General features: G+C 38.2%; 1 protein-coding gene across 11 annotated transcripts in view; it reads right to left on the bottom strand.

The window, feature by feature from the left end:
- DLG2 (discs large MAGUK scaffold protein 2) overlaps positions 1 to 24,572 on the bottom strand; it is a gene marked incomplete at both ends in the record, with an annotated part of 2,113,672 nt that overhangs the window by 1,117,342 nt on the left and 971,758 nt on the right. Inside the window, one exon of one of the 11 annotated variants that reach the window (XM_080704556.1) lies at positions 14,421 to 14,454. The exons of the other annotated variants lie outside the window; for them this stretch is intronic. Within the exon in view, the coding sequence (XP_080560682.1) occupies positions 14,421 to 14,454 (34 nt within the window). The remainder of the gene's footprint in view (positions 1 to 14,420; positions 14,455 to 24,572) is intronic. 11 annotated transcript variants of the gene reach the window in all.

Genomic DNA, 24,572 nt, shown 5'->3' with positions numbered 1-24,572 from the left:
CCTGGCTAATGCCATCTGGTGTCAGCTACCTGAACTAGAGTCACCAAACCAGGCCATGACTCATTTTTCCTGGGTGTGTTTACAGATTCAGTTCAATTTAGTGTTAACATCACAGAGCAATGGGGTGATTTTAAGAGTTGAAATGATTTCTAAAGGTAATCATTTCATATAACATTTTGTGAAGCATAAAAATTGTATTATTATTTGTAAAAACCCCTAGAGATAGATTATCCAACTTCTCCATATCACCATTTGTGGATTTAGCCACATTCAATGTTTTTCCTGAGATTCTTCCTTCTTAATGTTTTTCTCACTCTATTTTAAAGCATCTCCTTCTAATCTTCAAATTCTAAAACAAAACTATTTTTTCTTTTTGATATATAATTAAAAGAACATATGAGTGTTCACGCTACCCACATACATAGGTGTTAACAGAGGCATCTAATGTATAAAATAGTTCTTAGCACCATGAACTCAAAATATTCATCAAATGACTCTATGAGCTTAAAGCATAGGGATTATATTTCGATATATTGAATATTTGCTATATAATACCAATGGGATTATTTAATATCAGAGTCAGTTTTTACTTGCACATAGGAATAAAAATTCCTACCTCTTAAAGGTTTGATTAAAAAAAAATTAGTGGAGCAAAAAAGTGTCTACTAAAAGCTACTTCTGTGAGGCACACATAGCCCTGCATTTGCCCCGGAGAAAAGGTTTCTAAGCCCTAGAAAAACAGCACAATTCCTAAATTCTCCTAGGTGCTCAATGTGTTGAATAACTGATTTCTCTTCCCATTGAAATATTTTCTTGGAATAGTCCCTTGGCAAGCATTAATGGTCTAACTTAAACTTAGATAGGAGATTGTTTTGGTGCTGGGGATTGAGTCCAGGGGCATTCTATCTCCAAGCTATACCCCCCATTTTTTTTTTGTTATTTTTTTTTCTCTTGAAACAGGATCTTACTAGGTTGCTGAGAGTCTCTTTATGTTTCTGAGGCTGGTCTCAACCCTGTAATGCTCCTATCTCAGCCTTTCAAGTACTGGGATCACAGGAGTAGAAAATAGTTTTAATCATAACAGGTACTTATGAGACTAGGATTCAGATAAGATAACATATTTCTGCGAATTATCTTTTACTATAACATCAGCTTCCCCTACAAGTATATAAACTTGAAGACAAGGGCTACATGTTAAAAAATCTCCACATCTCCGATACCAATCATAATGATCAGGAAATATGACCTATTGCGTAAATATTTAAGTGAATCAAATACAGCTGACCCCTATTACTATGTGAAATTAGAAATGATGAGGTACCTATTTCTCTTAAGCCTAAGAAAATGAAATTCAAGTCAAATAGAAACAGAGAGTTTTCCCCCCTCAGATATATACTATTGGTTTTAATCTAGTAAAATCAAATAGCAGCCTGAGGCTTCCTTAGAATCTCATTCCCAAGGATCTATATAAATTGAGGTCATTTTTTCCCCCTTTTTCCCAGAAGATAAATTCTTCCTCTCTCTCTTTCCCTCTCTGACCTACCTGGTGATTTGCCACACAGCTGTGTTTGTCTATCTGCAAGCATAGGACCTACTGGTAAAAAGCCGGATACAGGTTATATTACAATATGAAGGTCAAAAGCCTCCCCGTCCCAAGACTTGAGTTGGTGTAAAAAAGGTCAGAGGAACGCCTCTGTCGCAGTGTGACAAGCCAAGTGATAACTGATTGTATAAGAGCAGTGTGTTTAAACGAAACTGTGTGGTTTCAGAAAAGCGCAGCTGCCCGTAGTCAAGAGGAAGGCCACCGTGTCGTCACTATCCCTCTAACCTTGTTCCACTTTCAAGTGGATTGCAGGATCAATCTTGTAAAATCTGTACTATAAAAAGCCCTGATGCAGGCCTTTCTCGGGTTTGCAGAATGAAGAGGGTCAGCTTTACTTAAGTGATTGGCTTCCTGTTTTTCTTAATTATACAAAATGAGGACAATGCAAAACACAGCTGGTGGAGACTCAGATGTTGCTCAAAGGCTGAAACGCCAGAGCTACGGCTGCGATGGAAAACATAGAAAATCCTTGCGGGTGAGGGGAAAACAGCAGTGACACATTTCCACAGGCATGCTTACTACAGCTGAAAAGCTGATTTCACCTCAGAAGATGAGGCAAGGTGAAAGTCTTGCTGCGAGGTAGAATTGGAAGCCCTGAACCGAGACACATGCTAGTGAAAGGGTGGAAATGATAGACCGAGGAAAGGCAGAGGGGGAAGTATGGAGTAACTTGTCTGTGGATGATTATGTTTATGATGCTTAGAGTATGTCAAGAGGCTTCTTATTTTATTTATTTTTCTTTCTTTTCTTTTTTTATTTTTTGGTACTGAAGATAGAACACAGGGACATTCTACCTCCTTAGCTATACCCCCCCCCCAGCCCTAGATTTTTTTATTCTTTATTTTGACACATGATCTCAGCAAGTTGCAGAGGACCTCACTAGGTAGCTGAGGTTGGCTGCAAACCTGCAATCCTCCTGTTTCAGCCTCCCAAGTACTGGAATTACAAGCATGTGTCACCATGCCTGTCTTATTAATTAATTTATTTATTTTGGCTATACTGGGGATTGAACCCATAGGTATTCTACCTCTGTGCTACATCCGTTGCTCTATTTTATTATTTTATAATTTTTTCTCTTCTTTTTTATTTAATATATATTTATTGGTGCATTGTTGTCAAACATCTCAATGGAATACAAGACTTGTGAGGATATACAAGCACACATCGTCCAATTAGCCTTTATCCAATCCCCATCCCATTCCCTGCCCCCTCAATCCAATGCTTGATTTAGTGATTGACTTTGATTTATTTGTTTAAGTACATCAGGGTCTCACCAAGTTGCTAAGAGTCTAGCTCAATCGCTGAGAGAGGTTTCGAGCATGCAATCCTCCTACCTCGGCCACCCAAGTACTAAGATCACAAGAAAGCACCATCATGCCCAACTAATACATTTCTTCTATATATACACAATCCCAAGAATCTGCAGAGTGTATATACAAAACCTCAAGTATATATACAAAAATCTCAAGAAGATTTTATATATAAAAGTATATATACTATATATATATATATATATATATATATATATATATATATATATATATACAGAATATATATATACAAAATCTCAAGAAGCTACAGAGTGTAGGGAAGGAGCACTGGTCAGTGGTTCAGTGTAGTGGGGACTGAGGTCTGGGCAAAGACAGTCTCTGTTGCTTACCCCAGATTTGGAGCAGATAGTGAGGACTGTGTGACATTGAACAGAAGTACTTAATTGTAAGCAAGCACTTCTGTGGAGATTTGTGTTCTTAACTCACATGTTGGTGAGGTGGGACGGTGAAGAAAGGGGTAGATTCCTGAATATAGGAGAGGAAGCAGCTTCACATAATTAATGGTTGAAAAATTTATTATGAACTTTAAATCTATATATTTTGAACAAAGATGGGTTCTACATTATGCTACATAAGACCATCTATAACTAGTAGCCTCACCTAGCTTTCCAGACTCCAAATATACCTAATTACTGACACCAACATGGCACCCCCTGCTCCTCTTGCACTTTTCGGTCTTCTTATATTGCTGCTTGCTCACTTCTTTATCTGATTTATTCCTAATTATTCACTATTTGACTCATGGATTTTCTACTGCAGGATTAATCCCTGTCAGAGGCTAGGTACCTCACCTGTGTCACCTATAGCCCGTGATGTATGCTTCTGACTTAGATCTGGTCATTTAATTGCACTAATTTGTTCCTGTATCTTTCTCTCCTAGCTAAATTATGAGATATATTTATTTATTCATTCGTTCATTTTTGTAGTACTGGAGACTAAACCCAGGATCATTCTACCTCCCAGGTATACTGCCAGACCTTTTAATTTTGTTGTCGTTTGGAACAGGATCTCACTAGGTTACTGAGAGTCGCACCGCATTGCTCTGTGATCCTCCTGTCTCAGCCTCCCAAGTACTGGGATTACAGGCATGCAACACCACCACATCTGGCCTAAACTATGTGATCCTTAGGAGACAGGATAACAGTATGTCTTCATGAACTATGTTTTTCAGTGCCTGACACATAGTAGGTAGCGCACAGTAAGTACTTCTTGGCACCCAGTAAGTACCACATAGATACAATACAGTAAGTACCATATATTGTTACTGAACATTCTAAATACAACACTGGTCAGTTTCTAGAGCCTGGGCCAACCCTGAGCCCTGTGATAGGCAGCAGTATCTTGACTTCTATCATTCTTGTCTCTAAGGATATCTTCCTCTCACTATTCCTCTTCTCCTGATCATCTCAGTTTAGAAAATATGTTTTGCTTCCTACTTGGCTAGACAGATACTGGACTAGAAAAATGTCTTAAAATTAACTTGTCAGAATTTTCCCTCTGCATCTTATTCAATTCTTTTCTGCCAATTTCTTCATAGAGTAAAGTTATTCTCATGAGTCAAAGCTTGAGGACTCGGCAAGGGGGTTGGAGAAAAATCTGTCTTTTGACATTTAAAAAGATATGGGCTAAAATTAGAGAGTAGCTAACACTTCTATGCAATAGTGAGATGGGGCGGTGCACATTTATGAACATTTCAAATAGTTCAGTTTTGTGTTCCTCCTGGCCATCCTGGCCCGTGCTATAAAGCCACGTGTAAAAAAAAAAAAAAAAGGATAAAATACAGTACTTTATCATAAATGTAAGGTTTGGGCTTACAGGTATTTAATCCCTTACTTTGGACAATCATTTTATTCTCCTTCTTCTTCCTCTTCTACTTATCCTTTTTTTTTTTGTCATATTGGGGTTTAAAACCAGGGGCATCCACCTCTGAGCTACACCCCAGCTCTTTATTTTTTTGTTTTGAAACAGGGTTCTGTGGCAGTATCTAGGCTGTTGAGATTCTTGCTAAGTGGCTGAGGCAGGTCTTGAACCTGTGAGCCTCCTGTCTCAGCCTCCCAAGTACTCAGAATACAGGTGTGTGCTCTTTCACTTATTCTCTTCCTCCCTTCCTCCTCCTGCATATACCTCTTTTTCTTCTTCTTTCTTCCATTCTTCTTTTTCTTTTTATTGTTAGTCTTAATCATCTTCCCCTTTATCTTTATTTTCAGCTGTCTCCACCTCTAGCTCCTTTTCTCCTGTTCCTTTCTCCTCTTACTTCTCTTCCTCAAATCCCTCTTTCACCTTTTTCACTTTTTGAATGTAAAAGATAGTTAAAGCCGAGCTTGGTGGCGCATGCTTGTAATCCCAGCATTTGGGGGGCTGAGACAGGAGGATCGCAGTTCATGGACAGCCTCAGCTACTTAGTGAGGCCCTTTGCAACTCAGTGAGACCCTGTTTCAAAATAAAGAATACAAAATAGGGCTGGCAGTGTTGCTCGGAGGTAGAATGCACCTGGGTTTTATCTCCAGTACCACACACAAAAAAGAAGAAAGTTAAGACAGTAGTACATATATTTCACACAACAGCATCCCCACAGAACTCTTAAAATGAGCTGCTGCTTACGAAGAGACACAGGTCAGGTCTGATGGCCACCGTGTGTTCCTGTTGGTGGCTCATTATGTCTCCCTCTCACTTCCTATTCATTTTAATACCTGTTTAAGTGTGCATTTTCCTGCTTGTATGTTCTCAGAAACTTTTCCCCAAATCATGGGCCAGCATCACATTTCTCCTACGCAGCTTCAGGAAAGGCAACCTGGAGACATAAAATGCCTCCAAGTTCCAGTTAGTTAATAGAATAGATTCAGAACAATTGAATGAGTGGTGGAGGCACAGGGTGGATAAAAAGCCCGTTTCCAAACACACTCACAACTTAAGGGAACAGATAGAAAACAAGCATGGAAGGCATGACAGACCCTTGCCGGTTACAGAAAAATGTGAACATTGATGATTTAATAATGACATTTATTTTTTGTAGACTTAATGTATCAGTCATAACTCTTGGTATATTTCTTTTGCTTCTTTTCAGATTCTACTCCCAACTCTACAAGGCAAATGGTTCTATGCTCATTTTACACAGAAAGTCCTTGAGGTTCTGATAGATTAATAGGGTCTAGATTAAAATCCATATTTTTTTTTACTCAGATGTTGTGATCCATCACAAAAATGGTCACAACCTTTTATGGAACCTTCTTTCAGGAAGTGGGGCTATTATCAATCCCTTAAAAATATGCTGATTCATGAACCACTTTGGCCAATGAAATGAGGTAAAAGTGATGGGAGGGGTTGGCAGCTGGTGCCTACAGCTCAGGGGGCCTTGCTACTCCCTCTTTGGGACTGCTGTCAGTAGAGCCATGTGAACAAGCTTGAGCTAGCCATCTGGAGACTTTGTGAAGCAGAGATAGACTATCTTAGCCAAGAATCTTCAGGTCCATCAGCCTCTAGCTAGATCAGCCCTGCCATGATCAGCAGAACCCATCCAGCTAAGCCCAGTCCAAGCCCCTTGGAATACTGACGATGTAATTCTTCAGGAGCCCTGAGAGCTCTTGCCTGTTACCCAAGGGATGCAGAGTGCAAGGCTCTGAACACTCTCTGCCTGAAGTGGCCAATCCATTTCTCAGGGTTGTATTGGGAGTAAGCAATGTTTAAGAATAAAATAATATTATTTCTCTCCAGGATGAGGAGAAGGCTTGCTATAAAACAACAACAAGTGAGTCTCTCAATTTGTGATCCATGGTTGTCACACAAAACTACTCTGTGGACAGCATTCACCTGGACCCCTCTGCCTTTCTCCCTATGGACTTGGGAACCAAGAGCAACCAACACCAACAGGCCAACTTTCATGCTGTGACCTGTGCCATACGTAATGAAGCTCTTTGCTTCTTATCCAGGAGTCTTTTATTTTTTTCCCCAATATCAAAAAAACAGTACAGGTTAACTTATGGGCCAGCGGGTGGAATGATATCTTACAATGTGATATGAGTGTGTCAGCTAAATAAATGGCCATTACGATTTTATGGGAAAGCAATAGTTAACTGATAAAAATACCTGCAGTCTAACCACTCTGCCATGGTGATACAACCTATAATAAGTGATCCACAGATGTGTGAGATAAGTTTTGAAGTGAATAAAAATATTTTATTTTAATTTTAACTAATATTAAACCATTAAATATTTTCCATTACCTACTAAGTAGTGATATTGTTCTTCTTTCTTTCTTTCTTTCTTTCTTTCTTTCTTTCTTTCTTTCTTTCTTTCTTTCTTCCTATTTTTGTTCTTTCTGGTACTGGGAAATAAACCCAGGAACACTCCTAACTCTGAGCTACACTCCCAGCCCCTATTTTATTTTTTATTTTGAAACAGGGTTTCACTAAGTTACTGAGGGTCTCACTCAACTGCAGAGGCTGGACTCGAACCTATTATTCTCCTGTCTCAGTCTCCCAAGTACTGGGATTGCAAGCATGTGCCAACATGCCCAGCTTTGCTTTTTCATTTGTAGCATTAAATTCAAGGTGATATATGGCAAAATCTATGATCACTGAACATACAGGACTAATATTTAGAAATCATTGTACCAAGCCTTATGGCTTCTTGAAGAAAATGGGATTCCCCCAAAAAATGCACTACTCACATGAAAATGGGCTGGCAAATCTCGATGTTATACTTCACGTACCAGTGAGGAGAAAAATGATTCTACCTTAACCACATATATTTATAATATCCTTCCTCCTTGTAGCCATTCAGAAAAAGGGCCAAACACCACTAGGATTACAGAAATCCTCTTGGAATAGGAGGAGTGTCCTGAACATAAAAGCAAATGTTCGGTCTCTACTGCATCAGAGGAAACCCAGATGCTGCTGGGAGAAAAAGTTTCCCGTGAATGCGGGTGTTCTAAGGATGCTGCCCATTTATTTTCTAGCATTTCTGCTTAGTGAAAATGTTAGCCTGCAATAATAGTTCATCTTCACGCTCCAGTCTGGCAAAGTCTGAGTCACTCAGAAAGCTCCTTATGAGCAACTGAGAGTTATGAAGACTTCTTAAAGGCAGCTGTGTGGAGAGACTCAGAATGTGATCGTCTGGAAGGCACTTGATCAACCATTCAACTGACTCCTTTATCTCACAGCAAAGCAAGTAAGGGCCAGGGAGGGATGAAGCTGGCTCAGAGTCACACAGCAAGTCAGTAGTGATAGATCCAGGACCTCAGATGTTTCCTCTCTCCCATTCAACTTTCCTCCATGACTCACTGCTCCCACTCCCTGTGTGGTGCATTGGGTGAAGCTGAGTAGCTGACAGACTTACAAAGCTATCAGGATTTAGAAAAAGGAAGATATTCCAAAAACTGATTTTCCTTAGCAAGGGGAAGAGAAAAATATCTAAACTTTAATAGCTGTGGAATTTACATCTTGGAAATAATGTTATATGGCATGTATTTTTCCCTAAGCTAATATTTTCCATAAGTAAAGAAAATCTAAATTCCCATTTTATATTTTGTGCCACTAAGGATTGAACCCAGGAACAGTCTAACTATAATCTATACCCCAGGCATTTTTTTACTTCTTTTTAAACAGGGTCTGGCTAGATTGCTGACAATCTCACTTACATTTCTGAAGCTGTCTTCAGACTTGTAATTCTCCTATCTCAGCCTTCCAGATACTGGGATTACATGCATGCACAATCATGCTCAGATAAATGTCAACTTCCTTCCAGAAATGCAAAACCATTTCAATGTTTATCTGTTTAAGCCCTCCCCTTTTGGATCAAAATTTATCTAAGTACATTCTAGATTTTTATCTAGTCTTTCATATGAATAAGAGTTTCATATTTCATACAAAACTTAAGAGACAATCCAAAGTTCCCTAAAATCTTTGACTGACCTTTGAACATTGTAATGATGAGAGGGAAATGTTAACATTTATGAATCCATCTAAAATATTTCCAGTTACCATGTACTTTACCATACAAGGTACTATAGTAGAAGGCAGAGAAATCAGTGGTGTTTTATACTCTGCCGGATAGTCATCATCTCAGTTTCTATTTGCACCTCATTCATGGCCATGTGTAGCCATCTTTCCCTGAAATGTGCTCATGTATTTTGTCCATTATTTCAGTGACTCAAGTCACCATGTGCAGATTGTCCAAGTCAGAGATCTGGGCATTTCTGGACTCTTCCAGATGCTTGTACTTCCAGTCTCCATCAGCTAATCACAATTTCATCTAAGTATGCATTGTCAATGTGCCTGAAGTTTCTCCTTCCCACACCAACTCCATTGATACTTCGTTGGCTAAAACCAGTATCAGTTCTCTGGTGGACTATCCTTAGATGCTGATAATTGGCCAACGTACTCAAAGCTGGATTCTTTTCACATCCATTTTCTATCATTGCCACTGAACTTAGCCATTTGAGCGAACCAGCTCTTACCACTGACTTCTGAAACATTTCAACATTCCATAAATGCAAAGGGGTGGGGGAGTCTGAGCTCCTCCTCGAGCTCCTTAGTATTTCATACAAACTTCTCTGAGATCTTATCCTCCCCTACTTTGCTAATTTCACCTCCTGCAGCTCTCTAGTTTATTACTATCAAATTCCTTATAATTCCTTCAGATTGTGCATGGTCCCTCTCCCCACCTCCCGTGAGCAATGGCATACTCTCCAGGCTTCGCCCGATCACTTTTTTCTTAGTTACCTCCTAGTCATCAAACTTAGTTAAGACATGAATCTTACCAGAAAGCTTTACACTATCCCCCAGTTTCCAGGCTTGGGAAAGTAGATTAAGTCCTCCCACAATATTCTAAATACAAGTTCTTTGTCACGGTTTCCGTGGTAGATAGAAGAACTCAGTGTTTGTGTGTTCCTCTCCCACAGAGAATAGGCTTCTTGAGACTTGAGATTATTATTGTTACCACACATCAGGCATACAATTTCTCAACTCTGGTTCAACATTAGAATCCTCCAACAGAAAAACCTTTTAAAATACCTATACTAGGTCCCACTCCAGACCAATTAGACTCTTGGGGATAAATTATCACACACATCTTGTCCAAGACCTTTACACTGATTGTTTCTTCTACCTAGCAGAGGAAATAATTCCTGTGAGAAGGAATCACTTCTCACAGAAGTCCCCTCCCTCCTTCTTCAAATCTTTGTCTCAGATGTCAGTTTCTCAGTGAAACCTACTCCCATCCCTCTCTAAAAACTTATTAGATCTTCTCCTTCACACTTTCCAATCTTCCTATTAATAGCACATATCTTTCCTCTATGTCCTACAATTCCCTTTTCTTTTATGGTTACTGTTTTTTGGGCCAAGTCTACTCTATTAGAAGAATGAAGAAATTATATTTGCCATCTCTGTCTTAGTGGAAACTGATGTTTATAAAGTCCCAAAAGTTTGTAGAAGAGTAACTGGCAAATTCTGCCTCTAGGAAGCAAGAATTTTTTCCTAGAGGAGATGAAAGATTTTCCAGGCAGAAAAGGAGAGTATGACATTGAAACGAAGTGTTGAGGGAAGCACGGAGCTCTCAGTGTTGTATACTGCAGATGCTCCCTAAGGTCTGTTAAAACCTAAAGACAATCCAGGCAGAAGGGATCCCAAGAGCACAAAGATGGAGTACACACGATATAGGACGGGAAAATTGTGCAAGTAAGAGGTGAAAAGGTTAAATTCATGAATTATTTATTGGATAATGTACTTCTGAAAATGTTAAAAAATAATCTATATAGATTTTAGTATCCTTATCCATTTGTATGCATAGTTTAATTTAACTCTAACATTAAAATGTTTTAGAAGTTTACTATTATTAATATAATTGTTGCTCATAGCATTTTTGTCAGTTTTCATATATGCCTTGTATTCATACTCATGTCTGTGTATGCATACATGTGTGTATTTTCTAGTAGTCAGTTCAAACCTTAAGTACTATGCAAAGATCTTACTCATCATCAGTATGCTCATAGCAATTGCCCATAAAGGCTATTGACAAACATCTATCCTATAAACTCATTCATCCAGAGAAAATGTTTTTCTTAAATAGTATGTGCTAGACAGTGTATTAAGGACTAAAGACAGAGATATGGAATTCAACCCCTCCCTGATATAGGATCCAGCAGGTGGATGGAAAGGAACAATTGCAAATCAGGGATTACGTTCTTTAATTTAGATGATCCTAGAACATTTTTAAGCACAGAGCAGTCACATCTAATCTAGCACAATGAAAATAAAGAACAAGGGAACTTTTATGAGCCATATTATTCTTGGCACCTTTTTCTAAATATGATATGCCTATTAGATATTCTGTGTAGATTTAAATTCTACTTTTAGAGATATACTCTCACAATAATATTATACCACTGAAAATTACAAATCTATTTAATATATAAAATTTAAAAAATAGCCAATTCCATTTTCATTCAAAATTCAGTAATATATAACACCAAATGTTTATATGAGAAGCAGCAGAAAATGTTCTGGGTTTTGTGATAAAGGGGAAAAACTTTCACCAGTTCCTTTATTAAATTTTACTTAAAAATGAATAGTAATTAACCATTCAGAAAATGGAGAGAAGACATTCCAAGAACAAAATATATCTGCAAGGTCCAAAACCATGATAAAGAATGGCCAGTGTGGAACCTTGATTATACATTGCTATGGGGGCATTGGCAAGGCGAATCTGTAAGATATGGATATGGTGCTGAAGCTGTGGGAACAGGCCAGATCATAAAGGTTTTGCTATGTTGAGGGGCTGGACTACATCAGAAAGTAATGAGAAGCCATAACTTGGGATGTATTGATGGGGTTGGTGGAGGGAAGAAAGAGACACCATTTAAGTGATTCCTGTAATGTAATTCAGGCAGGGAATGATGAAGGGCTAAGTTAAAGAAACACCAGTCAGTGGAAAGGAGAACAGATGGAGGCATTTGTGACAGGACTCTGGCTGATGGAGTGTAGGAGCTGATGGAGAGTGAGATGTCTGGATTGACTCCCAAATTTTTGGCTTGAGCAGCTGAGTGCCTAGAAGGTGTCACTCACCAGGAGAGGGTCAGAGGAGGGGAAAGGTGACAAGCAAATTCTATGTATGGGAAACTTGAGCTTCTCTAAACCCTAGGGTAGAATTTTCTTGTTGGCAGACTTCTAGAACTTGGTGAGAGGAACCTGCTAGAGACATAGATGAAGAGATAGCAGGAGCCCTTGAGATTCTTAGCAATTCATTCAACTGCCCATTTCCATCTTCAGTTTACTTTGGCTTTGAAGTCATATGCTAGGGTCTCACTGAGCTACAGGTATTTTCCTGGATCATAAATGTACGCAAAGATATGGGGAATATGTATGTGTGGCAGAGTATTGAATCCAGGGGCTTTGTACTTCTGACATATAGCCAGGCATGGTGATACTTGACTATAATCCAAGTACTTGGGAGGCTGAGACAGGAAGAGCTCAGTTTTAAGGAGAGATTCAGCAATATAGTAAGACTCTCAGCAACCAAGTGAAGCCCCGTATCAAAATTAAAAAAGAGGACTAGGATTATAGCTCAAAGATAGAATGCTGTTGGGTTCAATGCCTTGCAACACACACACACACACACACACACACACACACACACACATTATGTATATATGTTTAGAATTAAGCTAATCTTCAAACAAATTGCTAGCTTTGTGACTTGCATTCTGGTTTCTCACATTGCAGGAACTCTCACAGATGGGCCCCTCGAGACACATGCTCACCCTCTTCTATCTTTGGTCCTTTGGTAGAAATATGTAAACATGGTGGCACTGTAGCCATTCATAGGCCCTGTGTGCAGTGGATGGCAGTGAGTAGCCATGCAAGAGGCCAGCCCAGAAACACACAGGCCTTTAGTTGGAAGTAAAGGCAGCAAGCTTCTGCTGCTTTTACTCAGCTTTGTCTCCTATTTTGAAAAGACTAAAAGGATCCCTGTTGAAATACTGAAATGTGGAAACAGCAAGCTATTTGGACATTACAGTGTTTTTGGAGTGAATGTAGTACTTGGGAAGCAATTTCATCCTTACTCTATACAAGAGCAGTCATTCGCAGATCTCTAATTCACTACAGTTCCCTTTAGGAGTTACCTGCTAAGAGGTCAGATGCCGCTTCTGTATTTAGCTGTTACCTGCTGCCTGAAAAATGCATAGTACAAAGTTGGAAAAATTCTTTTACCATCAGGTAGCCTCAAAGCAAAGAATACTCAAAATATTCATTATTCAACTAATAGAGTTTCAATAGAAGAAAAGTTATTTTCAAAAGTACTAAAACCACTTAATGGGTGTCTGTTACAAAGGCATGGGAAGGCTGTCCTCCACCTTTACACAGAATGACTCCAGCATTTCAACTATTCACCCTTTATTTTTTCTTATATTTGCTTCATTCTTCCCTATGTCTTTCCCTCTTTTCCCCTCCCTCCCTTCCTTCCTTCCTTTTTTCCTTCCTTCCTTCCTTCCTTCCTTCCTTTTTTCTGGTATTAGGAATTGAACTCAAGGACATTTTATATCTAAATCTCCAGACCTTTGTACTTGTTGTTTTGAAATAGGTCTCATTAGGTTACTGAAGCTTTCACCAAGTTGCTGAGACTGGCCAAGAACCTACAATCTTCCTGCCTCAGTCTCCCAAGTACTGGGATTACAGGCATGGGCCACCATAACTGGTTGTTCACTCCTTTTCTTATGGTGGAACCCAACACATTTCCTTTTATACACATTTAATGAACAAAACTACACATTAGATAGGAACAATTATGAGAAGCTCTGAAGGCATTTTTTCCAATAAAAAGCCTTCCATTTTTGACCCAGGATGAAAATTGTGACATGAACAAAAGGATACTCCATCTTTGGAAGTTTAGCAGAGTAAATGTTTCTTCTTCCCACTCTCCTCACCCAGCCAGGCCTTTCTTAGTAAAGGGAAATCTCATCACCAGGTGCTATATTTATTCCCCTTATGAGTCATTCTGATCATGATTATTCCTTCAACATTAAGCCAATATTTTTTTCTTCCCTAAGGGGAGATGAAAAGAGGATAAGATCTTAAAAAAATATTATTGTGCAATGACTATGGGGCCAACCTTGCTATTTCTCAAATAGAATTTAACTTTTAAAACACTGTAGGTATTGCTATTCTAAATCATGTCAAATCTACATTGAATTATAAAAATTACATTAATTATTTTTAAAGTAATATAGTTATCTTTCCAAGTGTAGATAGCTTTAAAGAGTCAACATTTATTGAGGGCTTTTGTTCACAAATATAAGAAACTAGAGCTTTAAGTGTAAGGACTGGGTGCCCAGTAGAAAGTGGTAGGAATACTACTCAAACTATGTTCTACAGGATAAAATAAAATAAAAACTGGAGAGAGCCAGAGGCTGAAAAAGAAGGATCACAGATTCAAAGCCTGCATCCACAGCTTAGTGGGGCACTCAGTGAGGACTTGTTTAAAAAAAAATAAATAGGGCTGCAGGTATAGCTCAGAGGAAATTTACTTCTGAGTTTAATCCCTAGTAACACGCGCGCGCGCGCGCGCACACACACACACACAGAGTACTGACAAAACAACGTTAAGTTAAATGCACTACACCCTTAAAGGCCAGTCTGTGAAGCTGAATTTAATTTAATAAATAAAGATAGCAAAGTAGCTTCTTGAGTAAAAATAAAACGTAACAAACATTACATTTTAGGAAGATTCATTAATTTTATTAGGAACTTGAATTGCAGGAAGTGCAGTTATACTAATCTTGGAAGGGGAAAGATATTTTTCAAAGCAAGTTGGAGTAGTGTTATTCAAAATAATACTATAAAGAACTTAGAATCTATGTCATTAATATGATGACAATGAATGATGAATTATATAATACAATATATACATATATAACATGCAGATACATATGTAAATACAGAGAGACATTATATATATAATCTATGTGTGTATGTGTGTGTATATACATCTATTACAGTATCTATGTTATCTATCAATGAATCAAAGCAATAAAAATCATGAGGGGTAAGATTTCCTCCTGCTATTGAAAATATTCTTTCAGATGTTCTCCTTTTCAAGAGAATAACAAAAAATCTTGAATGGCATAAAGTGGGATTTAGATTTTCACAAGATTTACCTTCGTGGGCTAGGAGAGGCCCATATGCGTGCTTGCAGAAGCAGCTGAGCTAAGGGCCTGGTGTCCTCTTGATTCTATTGCATTCCTCCTAACGAGATGCCTGTCATATCAGATGTTATCAGAGTAAAGAATGTCGATTTCGTGGTTTTGCTTATGTTTGACCCAATAAAAGAAAATAATGGAAAAATCTAGGCTTCTTTTCAAGGGTTATTCCAGCCTGATGATCATGTAGATTTATGTTTCACTTCATCATTAAAATACTCAGAAAATAGTCAGGGTGGCAGCTCCTATTAGTGACAGTTCAGTGGTCCCAGATAACTTCAATTCCAGCTAAGATTAGCTTGTTCTTAAACGCATCTGAAAGGAGCATGGTCGGTCTGCTTCACACAGAGGCATAGGAGTAAGCATTTGCTTCTGATTCCACCCACTACTGCTCCCTCTCCCGGCTGCTTCTAAAAGCATCTGCTATCACAGGTGGAGAAGCTCTGTCACTGTGAACAACAGCTTCCTTTGGAAAAGCTGCACTTCATGCCTGTCATCTCTTCAAAGTAAAACTCCCCTCCACCGGCAACTAGAGCACAGGGATAAAGAAATCCTTACAGGTCCGTCTTTGTGTTGAGATAAATCTAAAAGAAAAACTTTCTGGCTTTAACATAACCTAGAGTTATGTGGCCTCATCTCTTTGACTATATAATACTTGGTGTATGCAGAAAATGTAATGAAAATGGAAGATTGAAAGTTACAGCAATCAAAATGAACTCCAACTTAACAACCAGAATAATAAATATTTTTGTATGGTCTCTGTCCTGACCCTGTTTCCCTTTATCATTTACTAAACATTTATTCGTTAATTGTTCATTCTCCTAAAATTTTTAGCATACCTCTTTCCATTTTATGGTTTTTAGTGCTTATATAAGAATCTACTTCCCCTGAACCCGTACTGTTCAGATTTGTTCATTTTTGAGTTTCATATAAGTGTTATCATGATATATACAATATATACAATTATATATATATATGTATATATATAATACATATATATATAATCTTTAACTTGCTTTTTCTGTTTGTTTTAAATATTCATATATGTAATCCATTTTGAATGCTACATATCCCACTCTGTGACTATTTCATAAATTCTGTTTTTAGTCTCCTGTTTACCTATATTTATGTGGTTTCTAGGTTTTGGCTTGGTTTTTCCTTTTATGAATAAAGCTACTATGTGCAATGAACATTACCAAGAGTTTCTCTAGGACACAGAACTAGAAAGTGCTAAGTTATAATGTTCAGCTTTATGAAAATAGTATCAGTTTGTTTTTTCAAAATAATGGTACAGCTGTATAAAATAACCTAAATAACATTTTTATAGAAATATGAAAGCTTAATTTAAGTTAGAGAAAGACAAAGGAAAAGCAGATCCCCTTTAGGGGAGGTGTTCCTGGAAAGAGAGTGACCTTGAAGCCCTTGGAGAATAGGCTTCTAAACCTTCTTGAGGTTTTTTATCTGTTCTTTTATGATTGCTTAGAATTAAAAGAATTAAAACAGCTATCTGCATTACCCTTTCTGTGAAGTTGAGAGAGATAAGCAGGAAGGTAAGACATTGATGGGCACCAAAGAATCAGGGCCCTGACCAGCCCACAGATAATCATTCAAATTAAGGAGTAATATTGTGCAAAAGAAGCTCTGCCTGGTGGGGCATGCTTGTAATCCCAGTACTTGCGAGGCTGAGACAGGAGGATCATGGTTTGTGTCCAGCCTCAGCTACTTAGTGAGGCCTTCTGCAAATTAGTGAGACTAACAGAGAAGTTAGTAGTTTGGGTCTAGAACTGCTGCTCTTCAGTTTCAAGGTCCTCTGCAAGTTTAATTAGTCGATATCCTTATCTAGTTCTAAAACCACATTGTCTTCATTAGGACTTGCTTAGTGTCATAATGGATATTTGGGAGGCCAACCACCTCCTCCAGCTTTTCTATGGAGTAGAGTTTTTTCTTTAGCCTTCAGTCTTCAGATACATTTAACCAGGTTGGCAAGATCCTTAAAAGATCCTCTTGGGATTTGTGTAGTCATCACATTCAATTATAGATAAATTTGGAAGAATAGAATTATTATCAGCTGGGTGTGGAGGCGCACACTTGTAATCCCAATACTTGGGAGGCTGAGACAGGAGGATAAGGGTTCTCAGCCAGCCTCAGCTACTTAGTGAGGCCCTCTGAAACTTACTGAGACCCTGTTTCAAAATAAAGAATAAAAAATAGAGCAGGGAGTGTAGCTCAGAGGTAGAATGTCCCTGTTTTCAATCCTCAGTAACACACAAAAAATTATATTGAATAATTATAGAATATTCCCGGGTTCAAACCCCATTATCAAAAAATAAAATTAATTCAGTTGCCCATTTCTTGACTGGGTTATCTGCTTTGCTAATGTAGTCTTTTGAGCTCTTTGTATATTCTGGATAGTATCCCTCTATCAGAGTGGTGGCTGATAAAGATCTCCCATTCTGTAGGCTTTTTCTTTAGGTTCTTGATGGTTTCCTTTGATAAGCAGAAACTTTTCAATTTGACGCCATCCCACTTGTTAATTCTTGTTTTAATTTCTTTGCTTTGGAGGTCTTATTGAGAAAGTTATTACCTGTGCCTATATGTTGGAGTGTTGAGCCTGTGCCCTCCTCTAATAGCTTCACAGTCTCTGGTCTAATTTCCAAGTCTTTGATCCACCTCGAGTGATTCCTGAGCATGGTGAGAGGTAAGGATTTAGTTCCATCTTTCTACAAATGGATAGCCAGTTCTCCCAGTACCATTTGTTGAAGAGGCTGTCTTTTCTCCAGCATATGAGTTTGGCCCCTTTGTCAAAGATCAACTGACTATGAGGTGTGGGTTTGTTTCTGGATCTTCTATTCTGATCCACTGCTCTGTGTGCCTGTGGTTCTGCCAATACCATGTTGTTTTCACTACTATTGCTCCGTATTTTAATTTGAAATCAGGGATTGTGATGCCTCTTGCATGGTTCTTAATGCTGAGAATTGCCTTGGTTATTCTGGGGCTTTTCTTTCTCCATATAAAATTCATGGCTGATTTTTCTAGGTCTATAAAAATGTCATTGGTATTTTCATAGGAATTGCATTGAATCTGGAGATCACTTTTGGCAGAATGGCCATTTTGATATTTATTCTGCCTATCCATGAGCAAGGCAGATCTTTCCATCCTCCAAAGTCTTCTTCAATTTCTTTCTTTAATGTTTTATAGTTCTCATTGTAGAAGTCTTTTACATCTTTGGTTGTGTTTATTCTTAGGTATTTTATTGGTTTTGAGGTTATTGTGAATATAGTTGTTTTCTTTATTTCTTTCATTGTGGCATATAGAAAAACAACTGATTTCTTTAGGTTGATTTTGTATCCTGCAACTTTGCTGAATTGGTTAATCAGCTCCAGTAGTCTTTTGGTTGAATAGACATTTCACAAAAGAAGACATACAAATGGCCAATAGATACATGAAAAAATGTTCAGCATCATTAGCCATCAGGGAGATGTAAATCAAACTACACTAAGATTCCGTCTTACCCCAAGTAGAGTGGCAAGCATAAAGAAGTCAAATAATAACAAATGCTGGCAAGGATGTGGGGAAATAGGAACTCTTTCACACTGTTGGTGGGAATGCAAACTAGTTCAGCCACTATGGAAATCAGTGTGGAGATTCCTAAGAAAACTGGGATGGATCCACCATATGATCCAGATATACCACCCCTGGCTATCTTTCCAAAGGGGTTGAAAATAGAGAACTACAGTAATATATTCATGTCCATGTTCACAGCAGCACAATTTGCAATAGCAAAAATATGGAAACAACCTAGGTCTCCGTCAACAGATGAATAGATTGAAGAACTATGGGAAATTCATACAATGGAATTCTATTCAGCAATAAAGAACAAGATCATGTCATTCCCAAGAAAATGGAAAGACCTGGAGAACAATGCTAAGTGAGATCAGCCAAGCATAGAAGGAGAAGTGACATATGTTTTCTTTAATATGCCCAAAGTAGGGAGTTATTAGAAATACCAGAGGAACTCCAAATAATGAAGGAGAAATCTCAGTAAAGCTAGAAAAGAAGGGTAGGGGAGGAAGAAGGTTGAGGTTGACTAATGGAGGAGCTACATTCGAATATGTGTATAAATGTGAATGTAGCATCATTAACCTGGACACTCATTGTTGGGGAGGGAGGGAAAGCAGACCAAGTACTCTGTGAATGTATGCCATTGTCAATATGATCCACATTATGATGTGAAACTATAGTGTACAATAAAATTTAAAAAAGAAAAAGAAGTCAGCTGCGGTGGCTCACACTTGTAATCCCAGCATTCGGGAGGCTGAGACTGGAGGATCACGGTTCACGGACAGCCTCAGCTACTTAGTAAGGCCCTTCGCAACTCAGTGAGAAGCTGTTTCAAAATAAAGAATAAAAAATGGAGCAGGGGTTATAGGTAGGAGGTCAAATGCCTCTGGGTTCCAACCCCAGACCCACAAAAAAAAGAGAAAATAAATAATGAATGTAAACTTTATCTTTTAAGTGCCAAGTTTAATCTAATTATATGTGATTGTGTTATATTTGTTTTTGTCATGTAAATTTTTTGCTCTTATTCTTTGTTTTTTATTATTTTGCTTATATTATTTATTTAACTATTTATTTTTATTGTGCTGGTGATCAAACCCAGGGGTGCTCTACCTCTGAGGTATGCCAGTACACCTCCAGCCTAATTTTGGAACAGAGACATATTAAATTGCCGCACTGGCCTCTAATCTGAGATTCTCCTCTCAACCTCTCATGTACTAGCACTACCTGTCTGTGCCACTGTACCTGTCTTTGTTTACACACACACACACACACACACACACACACACACACACACACACACATACACACACACACACACACACATATATATATATATAATTTATTATTGGTGCATTATATTTTGTATCTCTACTGGCTCAATATGCATATACCATTTACAATTTTTAATGGTTGGCTTAAAATGTTTGTTATATATCTTTAACTTAATATAAAATAAAGTATATTATTTTAACCACCTCTTCCCACTCCAAAAAAAGCACAAAGACTTGAACTCTGATTGCTCCCAGGAATCTCACATTTTGTTTCTTCCTACCTCAATGAAGTTTCAAGGCTATCGGTGAGGTCAGATAAAAAAATTACCTTTGTTTTTGGTTTTCTTTGTTTTGGTACTAGAGATTGAACCCAGAGCCATTCTAACTCCTAGTTGCACCCCCAATCCTTTTTTTAAATTTGAAACAGGGACTCACTGAGCTACTAAGACTAGCCTCAAAACTGCTGAGCCTCTCGAGAATATTGAGATTACAGGTGTGTGTCACTATGCCTGGCTCCACTGACCTCTTTACAGACAGATTTGAATCATTTTCCTCTGGGTAATTTTGACCTCCAAATAACACACTGTTCAGTATTTCCCACTACTGTTCAGGTCACTGCTATTACACTAAACTGCTGAAAGTATAAACCCAGGTGATAGATTTTTGTCTGTTCAATTTAAGAAGGAACATCCCTTTAGCTATTTTGATTAGACTATAGCAGAAGGAAGTTGAGTTACAAAGCCAGAAAATCCCAAGTGTGTGTATATGTATGCGTATACATACATACATCAATCTATCTATATCTATATTTGGCTTATGAGTTCTGGGCTTAAGTTAGAAAAGAGCTGAGTCTTTCTGTCAGTGACCATGTTCATTTCTCTCCCTTCTGGATATTTCATGGGAGAATTTCTGGTAAAAAGGGGTACCCAAGGCTTCTCTGTTTCTATCACCCTAGCTGAATGCCCCTGCCACACATAATCATTCTCCTTGAGCCAACATGTATAGGAACATGACACTTCATATAATTTTATATGCCATTTTATATAAGATATTGAACCATGTATAAATCATTAAGTACAAAAATGACACGAAAGTGGTTAAATTGCATTGGATGGGCTACTTATTTATTATTATTTACCATGACAACAGTCAAGCCTCATGGCATGCATACACAGATGCTCTTATCTATTAGAGAGATGTTTTATTTTATGAATTTTACATTTTCTGTTAAGGTTTAATTTCCCCCAAACAAAATATGTTTATGCTAGAAACACTTTAGATGTGTTTCCCTGGTCTTTAAGAATTTAGTTCTGGAATTTACATGCTCCCAGTATACCTGAGAGCGTACTGTCTCCAGTGCCAAACTTCACTTAGCAGGCAGGTTCATTCCTAGGTCAGATTCTTTCCTGTAGTGTTTGGCAAAGTACTCCTAAGACTTGGCTTCCTTTCCTACGACTCTAAGGAGCTTCATGGAAACATAACTTCAATATATTATGCAGTCTTTGCTACTCATCTCTCTTCTGATTATTAAAAAATTAATTGGAATTTTGTAAAAAAGTTGGCCATAATTTTTCTCAGGTCCTGCTAATTTATACCATTCATTCGTTTGTTTGTTTGTTTGTTTGTTTGTTGGTACTGGGATTTCTGGAAACCATTCTACCTCTGGGCTACACTCCCAAACCTATTTTAAACTTTTTTATTTGGAAACAGGGTCTCTTAAGCCAGTGCGCGGCTGGCTCCAAACCTGCATGATCCTCTTGTCTCTATGGCGTGCGCCACCATACCTGGCAATTTATACCATTCTCATGGCTCACAGGAACCATGGTAGTCATAGCTGAATTTTGCTTTCACCTCCCTCCAGAGTACTTTCTTTTATTATGACATTTATCCTTTGTTTAACAAGCTAGTGTCCCCCAATGCCTCCAAAAGAAAGTCCAAACACTTCATAGGATAACCTGAATGGCTATACCACTGTGTGAACACCCAGTCCTGGTTTTGCTCCTCCTTTTCTCCCACACCACAGTTCCAGGCTCACCAAACCTATTGACATTTCCTGAACATGCTTCATAATTCCACCCCTTCATTCAACAAATATTTATTGAACACCCACTATATGTCAAACACTGGGAATACAGAAAACAATTAGATGCAACCCTATTACTCAATCCATGCCATTTCTTGTATCTAGAATAACCTTCTCGCAACTCTGAATAATCCACCAAAAGACACCCAAATGTCACCTTCTGTTTGTAGCCTTCCCTAACCCCCTCAAAGTGCACAATGAGTCATTCATCCTTTTACATTACTAGTGTTTCTAAGACAGTGGCAGGATAATTAGAATACTGTTCTGGCATTACTAATTTTTCTCTTCTCCCAAATTCCAAATGTTAGCTATTCTTCAGTCCTTGCCTCTGGATTCTGAGAAGGCAGAGAACAGAGTTAATTGAAGTTATAGGCTCTGTAGTCCTTTGAAAGAACTAGACTAGGTGTCCTGATTTTGGAGAGGAAATGGTGAGGTTATGGGTTCTGGACAGAAGGTTAAAAAAAAGGATGGGGAAGTATCTTTGAGTCTTGAGAAGTTAGAAGGAAAGATTGCAGGAACTTGAGAAGGAGAAAGAGGTTTGAGAGTCTGAAGATACAGCAAATGCACAGAAATAATCAGGGGGTTCCTGCAGAGGACCCAAATCCTAAAGAACTAGGATTACCAGCTTCACTAGTGATTTCCATACCCTACATCTATCAGAAAAACAGGAAGGCATGAGGCCAAAAGAGACCATGAAGGCTCAAGCAACACATCCCTGTGTTCATGGGAATCAATGTATGGTGTTGACCAATTACCAGAAGCTAAGTCTTATGAAACATCAGTACTGTTAAAATCCTCAAAACTTGCATAGCACATGGTTTGAGAAAAAGAGAATAAATCTAGATAGGCAAAACATCTAAAGTTCTCCTAGAAAGTTACTGAGGGCTAAAAGTTAGAAATGGAAGTAAGGTATGATATTTTCTATACACCTATTATTTTCTTATTTGGTGGTGGTGGTGGTGGTGGTGGTGGTGGTGGTGGTGGTGGTGGTGGTGTGTGTGTGTGTGTGTGTGTGTGTGTGTGTGTGTGTGTGTGTAATTCTACCTCTGAACTATATACTTTTCTGGGGGGTTCCTAGATATTGAACCCTGTATTATACTATCTCTGAACATACTCCCAGCCATTTATTTTAAATTATTTTTGTTTTGAAACAGAATCTTTCTAGGTTGCTAAAAATCTCACTAAGGTGCTAAGGATAGTATTGAACCTGAGATTTTCCTCTCTCAGCTTCCCAAGTACTGGAGTTTTAGGCATGTACCATCATACCTGAGTGTACACCTACTTTTCTCTGTAGAGATTTTTACCATATTGTTTCATTATAACTTGTACCAATTTGTTCTATAATTATTTATTTACTTGCCTGTCCCAATGCTGAAATTGCAAGGATCAGAATCTTTGTCAGTTTAGGCTACAACACAGGGTTTTTCACTCTACAAGAACTCTAATGTCTATAATAAAATTATATTATGCACTAAACATTGCAATATTTTCTTGTGAAAGTATATGCTTTTATACCTATTTTAGTATGAGTATAGAGTTGGAATTCCACCAAGTATGAATAAGCCCTTTGGAAATTTTTGCCTTTAAAACTTTCTGAGATTATGGGAAAGAATGCATCATGTCAACTTGTAAAATCAGCCCCTCATCCCACTAGGAAGGGCAATGGTAAGCATCTAGGTTTGAATTTTCACTTGCAGTTACACATAACAATCATTTTGTGGTAAATAGTAATTAGTGTGTAGTGAACAGTGTCCAACTGGGATCAGCTTCTGAATTACCATCTAAACATGGTGACTGTGGAAAATTTGCCAGGATTATTGTTTCCCAGCATTCCCCAAGAGATCCTTTTCTTCTCTAAAACCTGAAGATACTTAGTACATTTCTGTCTCTGTGTTCTTATGCTGCCTTTCTACATCTTTTCTCCCAATAAGATGAGCTCTGAGGTTAGGAGACACATTTGGAGTGTTTAGATTCCTGACAGCATTATCATCCTACTTTGGAACAGAATAGGCAGACACACAGCAAGCATACATTGATGAACTAATCCATCAGTATCCATGGTGACAGCATCTCAAACAACGTCTTATAAATATTTGCTCTCTATTTTCTGGTAGTGGGAGGTGATAGGATGTAGGGGAAAATAGGAAATGAAGAACTAATTTCAAACTCTGTGATTGAAGGCACTGGAAAAGTGCTGTATTTTAGCAGATGAAAGCTTTCATTTCCTCACCCTGCTGCTATTGCACTTACTCAAAGAATGAAGCATTGCTCCCTAAACATACCAAGAAGAAGTACCTACACATATGCAGGACTTCCTCTTTTTTATTTTTTTATATTTATGTGGATCAAATTAAAAATGCCATACATTCAGACTATACATGGTGCCCTCTCCCTCCCACTTCCCCTTCTCCCCTCCTAACAATGAGTGTCCAGATTAACCACCCTACATTCATACTTTTACACATATTCACAGGTAGCTCACTGAGTTGAAGGATGGAAAGATGGGCAATGAGAAAGTAAACAAACACACAAA

Source organism: Muscardinus avellanarius (assembly GCF_963383645.1).
Source record: "Muscardinus avellanarius genome assembly, chromosome: 1".
Taxonomy (NCBI): domain Eukaryota; kingdom Metazoa; phylum Chordata; class Mammalia; order Rodentia; family Gliridae; genus Muscardinus; species Muscardinus avellanarius.
Note: the sequence above shows the minus strand (reverse complement) of the source record. Positions and strands in the feature narration are given on the sequence as shown.